This window comes from Lynx canadensis, chromosome F1 (assembly GCF_007474595.2).
Source record: "Lynx canadensis isolate LIC74 chromosome F1, mLynCan4.pri.v2, whole genome shotgun sequence".
Taxonomy (NCBI): domain Eukaryota; kingdom Metazoa; phylum Chordata; class Mammalia; order Carnivora; family Felidae; genus Lynx; species Lynx canadensis.
The window spans coordinates 31600258-31611029 of NC_044319.2; the positions used below are offsets into that span (position 1 = coordinate 31600258).

General features: G+C 49.4%; 1 protein-coding gene across 1 annotated transcript; it reads left to right on the forward strand.

The window, feature by feature from the left end:
* The first annotated feature begins 2372 nt into the window (after positions 1 to 2372).
* RD3 (retinal degeneration 3, GUCY2D regulator) lies at positions 2373 to 6288 on the forward strand. The gene is made up of 2 exons (XM_030302599.1): positions 2373 to 2694; positions 4524 to 6288. The coding sequence occupies exons 1-2, from the start codon at positions 2399 to 2401 to the stop codon at positions 4819 to 4821; spliced, it is 594 nt and encodes a 197-aa protein (XP_030158459.1). The 5' UTR covers positions 2373 to 2398; the 3' UTR covers positions 4822 to 6288.
* The last annotated feature ends 4484 nt before the right edge of the window (positions 6289 to 10772 follow it).

The following is a 10772-nucleotide window of genomic DNA, read 5'->3' on the forward strand; positions in this document are numbered from 1 at the left end:
TCCTGGTGCTATGAAAAATGTCTGTACAGGATGCTTTCAGGGTACCAGCTGGAAAGTGGTCACATCAGGAAACGCGTGTCAGAAGAGTTGCTGACCCTAGAGCTAAGTCCCCAGGCAGAGGAGGGAGGGACACTGGAGAGAGAGTATGGAGCTGTGGGTGGCCAGCATCTTCGGCAGCACCTACGGGACTGTTCGTCCATCTCTAGTTGGGGTGCCCTTCATGAGGCACCATGAAGACACCATTCACTCTTTTGATATTAAGCATCAACCTGACCCACGCACTTTTGAAAACACAAACACAGTTACAAGGTGTCCTTTTGCCTGATTCAATCAGATCCCTTGGCCTCGGACAGAGGATCCTGGTGCTCACGACTCTCAGGACAGAACATAGCCCACCCCGCCCAAACCCATTTCCCCACACTACAACCCAGCCTCAATTATTCTGAACACACGAAGCAGTTAAGGGTGGAGAAGAAAAGATCCTAACTGTCCAGACCCCAACGACAGGGTCTGATGGTCTGTCCTTCTCTCCCAACCTCCCAGGAAGGGATCAGGGTGTAATCTGAGGCCCCCACTCGTGATAGACTTAGGCTGAGTGGAAGATGAAGGTTTTTAATTTCCTAGATATAATGGTTGCTAGGGATTGTTCATGAATAAAGAAGAGGTTTGATTTTGTGCCACCCCAGAAGGCTATTGTTACCCCATAATACTTTTCCTCTTTGTGTCTGATTCTCCAGCATTAACAATTCATTTCTCTGCAGGGTGGTGGGAGGGCTGCCTAAAAATGTATGTGTGTCCATGCCTCATGGCCATGTTGTTGAGGCTGAGTTCATCAAATCACTTTCCTCGGCATCTGGGGGGTCTGGGCAGGAAGAAGACCATTGGTGCATGGAACAGAGGGTTCCCCAGAGGGGGAAGGTCATAGAAAAGGCAGTTGGGGCATCTTAAAGACCCACTTCAGATTTGGGCCCAGGAATGGCCCTCACCTTCACTGCTATCAGAGGAACAAACCCACCTCTGACAGGCATTGCAGTGTGTCTGAGATGGCAGTTCATGTATCCATCCAATCATGTATCCATCCATCCACCCACCCACCCACCCACCCATCCACCCATCCATCCACTCATCCATCCACCCACCCATCCATCCACCCATCCATCCATCCATCCACCCACCCACCCATCCACCCATCCATCCATCCACCCACCCATCCACCCATCCATCCATCCATCCATCCATCCACTCATCCATCCATCCATCCATCCATCCACTCACCCACCCATCCATCCATCCATCCATCCATCCATCCACTCACTCACCCACCCATCCATCCATCCATCCATCCATCCACTCATCCATCCATCCATCCATCCATCCACTCACTCACCCACCCATCCATCCATCCATCCATCCACTCATCCATCCATCCATCCATCCACTCATCCATCCATCCATCCATCTATTCATCTAGTCAGTCAGTCACCAAACCTGTATTGCACAAGACCTTGTGGATATATGAGTTAGGGTCTCTGCTTCTGCACCCGACACTCCTTGTATCATGGCTGGGTTCGCCACCTGGGACACCTTCTCCATCAGTCCATGTGTCTGAAGCCTGCATTCCCTCTTCACCCTGCTCTCGTCCACGAGCTTTCCATGACCCCTGTCATCACCCAGAGTCACTCCTTCTGCTCCCCATCAATACTGATGCTATGCTTCATCAGTCACGTTTACCTCTTTCTATTGATATCTGCTGGAAAGCAGGGTCCCCGACATGCTTTCTTGCTTGTGTTTCTCCCACAGGTGTGCACACAGTACCTGATTAAGGCTTCTGAATAAATGAATGGTAAGTTATGTCTTTTGCAGGGTGATGTCAACCCCATACAGTTCCAAGCTTCCTTCAGCAACAGGTTGGGGCATTAAGAAACTCAGGGTGTTTTCCTGTCAGGTTAACATAAGATGTAGGTGTGTATTTTTCCCCCTTAAATCATAGGGATAAGACTGTGCTCAGCCATACACAGTAAGGAAATAGCCATACACAAAGTTTCCTTCTTTGTTTGGAATTAGCAGAGATTCAGGAGGGCAGTGTCTCTGGGCTCAGCCATCTGCGTGCATTAGGGATCGTTATAACGTGAGACTACTTGTACGTGGTGTGCAGAGAGCCCCGAGTTTATTCACAACTGCTTCTCACGACAGCCCGATCTTGTCTTACAGAATTAGAAATGATTGCTCAGAGAGGTTAAGCAACTTACTTGAGGCCACCCAGCTGTGAGGGCGGAGCAGGTCTTCTCTCGCTGAGGTCCCAGCTGTCCTCCCTCCCCCTTGTTCTCCCCACCTTAACTGACAGAGGGGTCCAAGGAAGACGCACTCCTGCCCTGTCTCGGCAGGGCCTGGGGGGGCCATGTCCCTCATCCCATGGCTTCGGTGGAATGAAGGCCCCCCGCGGCCGTCATCCCGGAGGCCGGCTGAGATGGTGCTGGACACGCTCATGATGGAGCTGGCGGGACAGATGCGAGAGGCGGAGAGGCAGCAATGGGAGCGCAGCAACGCGGTCAGGAAGATCTGCACCGGGGTGGACTACAGCTGGCTGGCCAGCACACCCCGGCCCACCTACGACCTCAGTCCTGGCGAGCGGCTGCAGCTGGAGGACGTCTGTGCCAAGATCCACCCGTCCTACTGCGGGCCCGCCATCCTCAGGTAACCCCTGCCGCTGGCACCGGGCCCAGCCATTGCACTGTGGGCTCCAGGGGTGTGGCTGCCGTGGCGGTGGCCTGAGGCCACTGGACCGGGAGACGGGGCACCCAGATGACCCAGTTACCTGTTAAGAGGAGCAAGGCAGGAGGCCAACCCTGAAAGATCCCAGCCCAGAGCTGGGGGTTCAGAAGGAGGCAGGAGGCAGCTCCCGGAGGCACAGGAGTTTTGACGGGAGAGAACCCCGGGCCTTGGAGCTTTCTGTTCTCCCCGCCTGGCTTACATTTGCCCTGGATTTTCACGTAGCCAGCTCTTCCTCCTTCATCAGTTCATCTTCTATGTTACCTTCTTAGAAAGGCTTTCCAGGTAATCTCTCCAAAATTGCGTTTTCAATTATCCTATTTCAAGCCAGCTTTCATATTAGCTCGCCTAAGGGGGCTGTGCACGCACGCGTGAGTGCATGTGTGCGTGGGCTTGTGTTGTGTGTGTGCGTGTGCGTGCGTGTGCATGCGTGTGTGTACAGCGTCCGCAGGCCTGGGGCACTGAACATTTAGAGATTTAGAGCGTGGGTACCACAATGCTCATGAATATAAATGTAACCTTGCTAAAGCTTGGACCCACATGGCCCGGTCCTAGTTGGATTCATGTGATGTGGAAGAAGTGTGGTCCCAACAACCAACAATAATTTCCAAAGTCACTCAAGTTCTTTAGCTGCACTTCCCCAAGCACTCGTAAAGGAATACAGATCCACAGGAAAGCATCTGAACACCCCACTTAGTCTCCCCACATCTTTAGTCCCCCGTCTCTTTAACCAACACAAGCATCTATTGTACACCTTTTTTTTCTTGAAAATTCTCCTTAAAACTCCTTCTTCTTCCGTCCTAGCTACACTCCTTTGGATTTTGTAGTCTTTTCCACCCCCGGCGCCCTTTCTTCCTCCAGGATGAGAATTCTTACCCTCTCCCGTTTCTCTTGTTCTGTACCAAGGAACCCCCCTCCCCCGCCCCTGCCAAATGTACCTACTTCCAGAAGCACCTGAGGAAAGGGGTGGGGTGAGTCGTGGCGGTGGGAGGGGGAGCGGGGTGTTGCTGACAGAATTCAGGCTGGTAAACCAAACCTCCTAAGTGAGGAGGAGGCTGGGGACACACATGTGTTCGTGATTGTCCGCTCACATTTCCTGTCTCACTGCTGAAAAGTTTGAGAGGTCGTGATTCTCAAGGTGGTGGAGGAAACCAGATGTTAAATGGACTCGCTAATAACTGTTATTCATTTTGAGCTCTAAGCAAAGACATTTGAGGCAGAGGAAAACCTCACCCAGTGGGTAGCGTGGAGCTATGGAAGGAGTATCGCAAGCTGGTGCCATCATCAGATACACATTTGGGAGAGATCGCTCTGGCCAGGGGGCAGAGAAGGGTGGGAGAGGTTAGCCAGAAAGCCTCACATTGGTAAGGCCGGGCCATGCTAACACGGAAGTGGGCTACCCTTAATACTCTGGCACCGAGAACCTGAGGTTAATGTCAGGATCTTCACCTATGGTAGCTCTTTAAACCCCACAGAAGGGTTTATGACCCCAGTTTACAGATGAGGAAGCTGAGGCCCACAGAAGCCAGAAATAGCCGAGCGGGGAGCTGAACTCAGGATAGGCTGGAGCAGTGGGGGAGGTGGGGTGGTTTCTGATTGACGTCAGAAGCGGGGAAGTGGCTGAACCGGGAACTGGCCCCTGGGCGTGCACGGGAAGCCCCCGGGGTTAGATACCACCCCCCCCCCCCCCCCCCGCCACCTGCCACGGGCCACGCCTCGTGACTCACGCACAGCCCTGTCCGCTCTGCCCGCAGGTTCCGGCAGCTGCTGGCCGAGCAGGAGCCCGAGGTGCGGGAGGTGTCCCAGCTCTTCCGCTCGGTGCTGCAGGAGGTCCTGGACAGAATGAAGCAGGAGGAGGAGGCCCGCAAGCTGACCCGCCAGTGGAGCCTGCGGCCCCGCGGCAACCTGGCGCTGGCCACCTTCAAGACCCGCGCGCGCATCTCTCCCTTCACCAGCGACATCCGGACCATCTCGGAGGACGTGGAGCGGGACACGCCGCCGCCGCTCCGGACCTGGAGCCTGCCCGAGTTCCGGGCGCCCAAAGAGGACTGACCCGTGCCCTACCCTGCCCGGGAGCCGAGAACACCTGCGGGAGGGCATGATAGGCCGGTGACCGGGTCCGAGTCCTGGAACCTCCCCACCTGCCCTCGACAAGGGGCCCAAGAGGTGGCCCCGTCCCAAGACAGCCCTGTAAGATGCAGCAACCCTCTGGCCCACACTCTGCCACCAGCCACACGGCTCAGGGTCAGGGCTTGGAGCGGCAGCGGGCCCCCCTTCCTCCCTTGCGAAAGTCGAAAGTCCGCTGCAGCGTCCCCTTCCCTGCCTCGCAGAGATTCAGGGTTTTGGCAGACAGACCCCGGCCCCATCTGTCCGGAAGGGGAAGACTTGCCCTTTTTGCCAAGACCTGGGTTCTCACCCCCAATTCAAGGATGTCCTACTCACCCCCTCACCCTGGGTAATGTGGGACTTGTTGGGTGATGTCCATTCTTTGCTGTGACTGGCTGGTCTCACCACTGCGATGGGTCACAGCCCCATGGTCAGGCAGAGCTGAAAGGGACCACAAAGGCCAATAGGTCCACTGTCCTCAGCTAGTGAAATGCATAAACGGAGGCTCAGAGAGGGCCTCATTCTTACACCTTAAACTGCAGCCAGTGAGGTTGTTCCTGTAGGCATAGTCTCTGCCCCTGAGTCCTTGAGTGCTGGGCTATGATGGGACAGACCCAAGGGCCATGTCTCCACCTCCCTGTGGTCTGACACATCTCTTACCTTGGAATTGGCATGAGGGTCTAAGGTGGCTGGGATCAGAAGTAGGCTACCCTTGCCCCACCCCAGAGTGTCATCATGTAGGATGTAGCCAACACCTCGCAGCTCCTTCCGGAGGTAGAGCTTCAAGGCCTTCCTACTCACTGCTCTGAGAGCCCAGGCCTCTGATTCCAGGGCACCTTCTGTATCTGGTCACACGTGCTCTTTGGCTGTCCTCAAGGAAAGTGATGCTTAAACCCCTAACTGGCCTCAAAGAACCAAGTGAAAGTTCTAGAAGAGCCTCCCTACAGGCTTCATTTGGTGTCCTTCCATTTCTAATACGGTTAGACCTTTATAATGGACATGTGGTGCTCCGGTGTCTGGAAAGTCTAGTGGCTTCCCCACATACCCAGGGCTGAAGTGGGGTGTGGTGGGATGGTGGAGGAAGTGTCTGTCCCCAACTATCAGTGCATGCTCAGAAAATGCAAGTGGATCTTAATATTAGTCTAAATAAAATGTCAGGAGATCAGTCAACAGGGAAAAAAAATCCATATATTCCCTGACCAAGCTCAGTAGAAAAAAACTTTTTTAATCATCTGGTTTGGGATTATTTTCATTCAAGTCTGGACAGAAAATCATAAGATGGTGGAAAACCCCTTATCAAACACTGTCAAGATGAAGGAGTTGTCCCATTACATAATTGGTGGCAGTTGAAAACCACTTAAATAGGGGCACTGGGGTGGCTCAGTCGGTTAAGCAGTCCAATTCTTGATTTCAGCTCAGGTCATGATCTCATGGTTTGTGGGTTCGAGCCCTGCATGGAGGTTCCATACTGAGTGTGGAACCTGCTTGGGATTCTCTCTCCTCTCTCTGCCCCTCCCCCTGCTCACACTCTCTTTCTCAAAATAAATAAAGTAAACTTAAAAAAAAAAAGAAAATCACTTAAATAAAAATATATACCTCAAACATCTTACGTATTTTATGTTAAGACATAGGAAAAAGTTCATTCAATTGCCAAGTTGTGTTCATTATTTTGTGACATGTGTGGATTGTCTGACGGGAGATCCACACTTCAGTTTTATTGGCCTGTGTGTACTTTAACCATACCAATAAGAATAATGGGCACAAACAAGTTTGGAACAAGCAGAAGTGACCCTTGGTGAGCAGGCAACTCAGTTGGGAGGGGCGGGGAGAGTTAGAATAGGATCGACTAGCTGTGAGCTTTCTGGACACACGGGATGTGGGTCAGCGTGTTTTTTCTGAGGGAAGGGAGTGTCAGGGTCAACCTGATTGTGGAGGAGATGATTCAGAGGAGGTCAGTTAAGAGAATATCTACTGTTTTCCTCCTTTCCCACCACCTTACATGTCCCTATCCTCCCCAAAGAAAAAGAAGATCTGAGACTTTCAATGCTGTGTGCTTCTTTTTAATGTTTGTTTATTTATTTTGGGGGGGGGGCAGAGAGAGAGAGAGAGAGAGAGAGAGAATCCCAAGCAGGCTGCCTGCTGTCAGCACAGAGCCTGATGCAGGGCTTGAACCCAGAAACCATGAGATCATGACCAGAGCAGAAACCAAGAGTCAGATGCCCAACTGACTGAGCCATCCAGGCGTCGCAACGTCCTATTCTTTTTTAAGGTGAAGTAACGGGCCGTCCGTGAAAACCTTCCCTGCCCACCTCGGTCAAGACAGAACCCACCAGCTTCAGACACCGGTTGTCCTGCAGTGGATTCCAATCGCTCCTCTGGATTCAAGTCATGAAAAGAGAGTAATGATCTCTGACTCAATTCCTGTGTTTAAATCCCCAATAAGAACAAATAAAAGAACAGGGGCGCCTGGGTGGCTCAGTGGGTTGAGCATCGGACTTCAGCTCAGGTCATGATCACACAGTTCCTGAGTTTGAGGCCCACCTCCGGCTCTGTGCTGACAGCCCAGCCTGGGGTTCTGTGTCTCCCTCTCTGTCTCTGCCCCTCCCCCACTCGTGCCCTGTCTCTCTCAAAAACAAACATTAAAAAAAAAAAAAAGAACAAATAAAAGAACAAATAAAAGAACAAAACAGTTTGAGAGCCTCCTTGTGAGCGTGTGGTAGCGGCGGTCACAGTTGGGCAGGACGGGTAGAGCACACTCAAGGCCCCGCAGGGCGGCCCTGGTCCCCTCAGCTCAACACCACCAGCCACTAGAGGGCGCCAGTGGGGGCTTGGAACCCTTGGTGATTAGATTTTATTTTACTTCGCGGAGTTTTTAAAAATCCTATTATGAAAATTTACAAACAGAAGAAAGGGATAGCGAAAGGTGTAAGAATCCCCCATATGCCTGTCACCAAGGCTTAGTAGTTATTAACATTTTGCCATATTTGCTTTAATCTATTTTTTGGTGAAGGATTTTCAAATAAATCCCAGGCAGGATGACATTTCACCCCTGAATACTTCGCTCTGCATAGTAAAGGAATAAGGGAAGTTTCCTGCGTGACTCCAGCACAATACTATCGCTCCCAGCAACATTAACAGTAATTCCTTAATATCATCTAATAGCCAGTCCATATTCAATTTTCCCTAACCATGCCCAACAAGTGATTTTTGCAGTTTCATTTCTTTGAACTGAGGATCTAATCAAGCCTCACACATTGACACAAAATTTATAATTTGTTTTATACTTGGCCAGATAGCATTTATTTAATTTCACAATGAAGAATTGCTTAAACAAAGTGTTTATGGAACATTAGTGTTAATATGCAAGAAGTTAATGACTGCACATAAATGAGAACAACTCTGTAAATTAGCCTAAGGACGCTCTTTACTCAGATCCTTGTTATTTTCATTTGATTAAAATTCTTCCACAGCAACCAAGATTCTCTAATACCTTAAAAAGTAATGTTAAAATATGGATAGTGGCAATATATCTAATTTGACTTTTCATTTGATGAAAATGCTCTCCATGTCTGTGTGCTTTATTTTCTGGGACATGTTTGCAAATAGCAACCTTAAAGCCTCCTCTTTTCTTGCCATACACTAAAATGTATCAAAATAACTCGCGGGAAATCTCAAGAATTCTAATAGTAGGTAATAAAAATAGTTTTTATTGCCATTATTCAACATGTAGTGAAATTTTGGTCTGTCTTAATATTCATATGGCTCCCCAACATAACACAAAATGTTATTTCAAAATTTATTTATCGACAAATCATTTTTAGACAGTTATTTTAAAACAATTTAACACCTCACATCATTTGTTAAATGGGGAAATTGGCATCTGTTCCTTTTTACGAGTGTTATTGCACAGAGTATTAAATTAACATGATTCTATTTAGTCAGGTGTTAATCTAAAAATAAAAACATTGACTAAAAATCATGACTTTATCGTATTCAAGGCAAAAATAACAGAACGATTTTTTAAAGTTTCTAAAAATGTCTGAGAGTTTTTATATTCGTGAGAAAGGCATTCACAAGCCAGCAGAAGTTGGAGTGTTTTCTAGCACATTTGATTGTATTGCGTTCCAGTTATAATTCCCTTGCCGGAACAAATGCAACATGCCCAAAGCCCTGCAGTCAAACTTGGAAGTTCTCCAGCCCAGTCTCCCCTCCCAGCTAGGATTTGGTGTGGGGAGAATTCCATGCTGGGAACAAGCTGTCGTCTCTGTGTAGCTGAGTCCTGAAGTTAACAGCTTTAGCATCTACTTCTGGTCCCTGCTCAGGACTGGGGGCCTCTGCTCGGCTCTCGCCAAGCGGTCCAGGCTCCAGAACACAGGACAGAGGGGATCTAGTTGAGGTTAGCCTGTCCTTAGTAGAAAAGAAATCAAGGTACCAGGCAAAGAAACCACCCTAATGTGCACAAGGGACGGGAGGAATACATCTTTTATCCAAATAAGCCAGTGCATCGATATTGCTAAGGATGGAAATGGCTCTGTCTTCAAGCAAATTCCTTTATTAACATTTGAATGGTCCTTCGCAGTTTACTCCCTTTATCTCCAGTTGATCTTGACCATTGGGTGAGGTGTATTTTGTTTTGTCTCAGGCTGTAGGCAAGTGGCCTGCCTAGACCTGGAAGCCAGGGATCCTTCTGTTGTGTCACTGCTCCTCGGTGTTATAGAGCCTTACATCCTCTCAGTACAGTGCCCCAGATCCTGATCGCTGTACTTATCACACAGGGATGTAAGTGTATGTGGTGTTTCTGTTCACTCCTTCCCCTTCTGAGCCATTCCGCTGCCTCCAATACTCTGTGAAATCCTTAAGCGCAGGAACCGGGCCTTTCCTCTCTCGGGCTCTACCTTCTGGATGCAGGTAGGCACTTTACAAATGTGCTGAACAGATGGGTGCATGTGGACACCAGCTTGGAGGGCTGGGACCCCGTGGAGCTGTGGATGAACACTAAGGCTTTTATGATGTATCCATATCATTCAGTGGATGAAGTTCTATGAGGCCAGGGTGCGTGTCTGACTTGGGTGTGTATCTCCCAAAATATGCCTGGCACATAGTAGGTGGTGAATGAAATAAAGCAGCAACACTTCTCATAATCCCTGGATGAAGCCATGGGACATCCTTCCTCATCTGCTGAGGAACTTCTCATTTTGGTTGGTTTTCTCTCTACCACTCCATCTGCTCTTAAAAGGTTTCCTATCTTTTACTCATAAACAGATTTTGCCTTGCCTCGGGGGCTGGAGGGGAGTTTAACAGTGCAGATAAAATTGTGGGGACTTTGGGGCTGCTGGAAATTCTGGGTTATAGTTCTCGCAAAACGGTTTTCCCCTTACATCTTTGCAAATCACTCACTTCTCTGAGGCTCCTGTTCCTCATCTATCAGATAAGCATAGCTATGCTGTCTCCCTCCCGGGCTTGTGGTGAGGTTAAAGTAAGATCAAATGCATTGCAAACTATAAAGGAACTTTCAAATTAAATATCTGACCGTTGTTCGTGACAGTTTTCCTTTCAATTAGTATGGATAATGGAAAGTCGATGGGACACACTGAAGATCATTTGTCACCTTCCTTCCTCTGGGATATCCAGACTCAGCTCTTTAATCATTGCTCTTGAACCTGATTGCCCTAATCTTTTAGATCTGTGGTTCTCAGGCTTGGCTACACATTGGATCATCAGGAGAGCTTTTATTCCAGTGCCCAGCTGCAACCCAGACTCCATAAATCAGAAACTCAGGATGGGTCTCAGGCATCAGGTTTTCTAAAACTCTTCAGGCGATTCCATTGTGCAGCCAAGGCTGAGAACCACTGTTTTAGGTTACTCTCAGGGTGGGGGGGAGGGGGGGAGCTCAGGAA

Excerpts from the sequence above, each read along its gene's own strand:
- RD3 (XM_030302599.1), top strand. The coding sequence starts at position 2,399 with ATGTCCCTCATCCCATGGCTTCGGTGGAATGAAGGCCCCCCGCGGCCG. Across the intron at positions 2,695-4,523 it reads TGCGGGCCCGCCATCCTCAG|GTTCCGGCAGCTGCTGGCCG; the intron begins GTAACCCCTGCC and ends CTCTGCCCGCAG.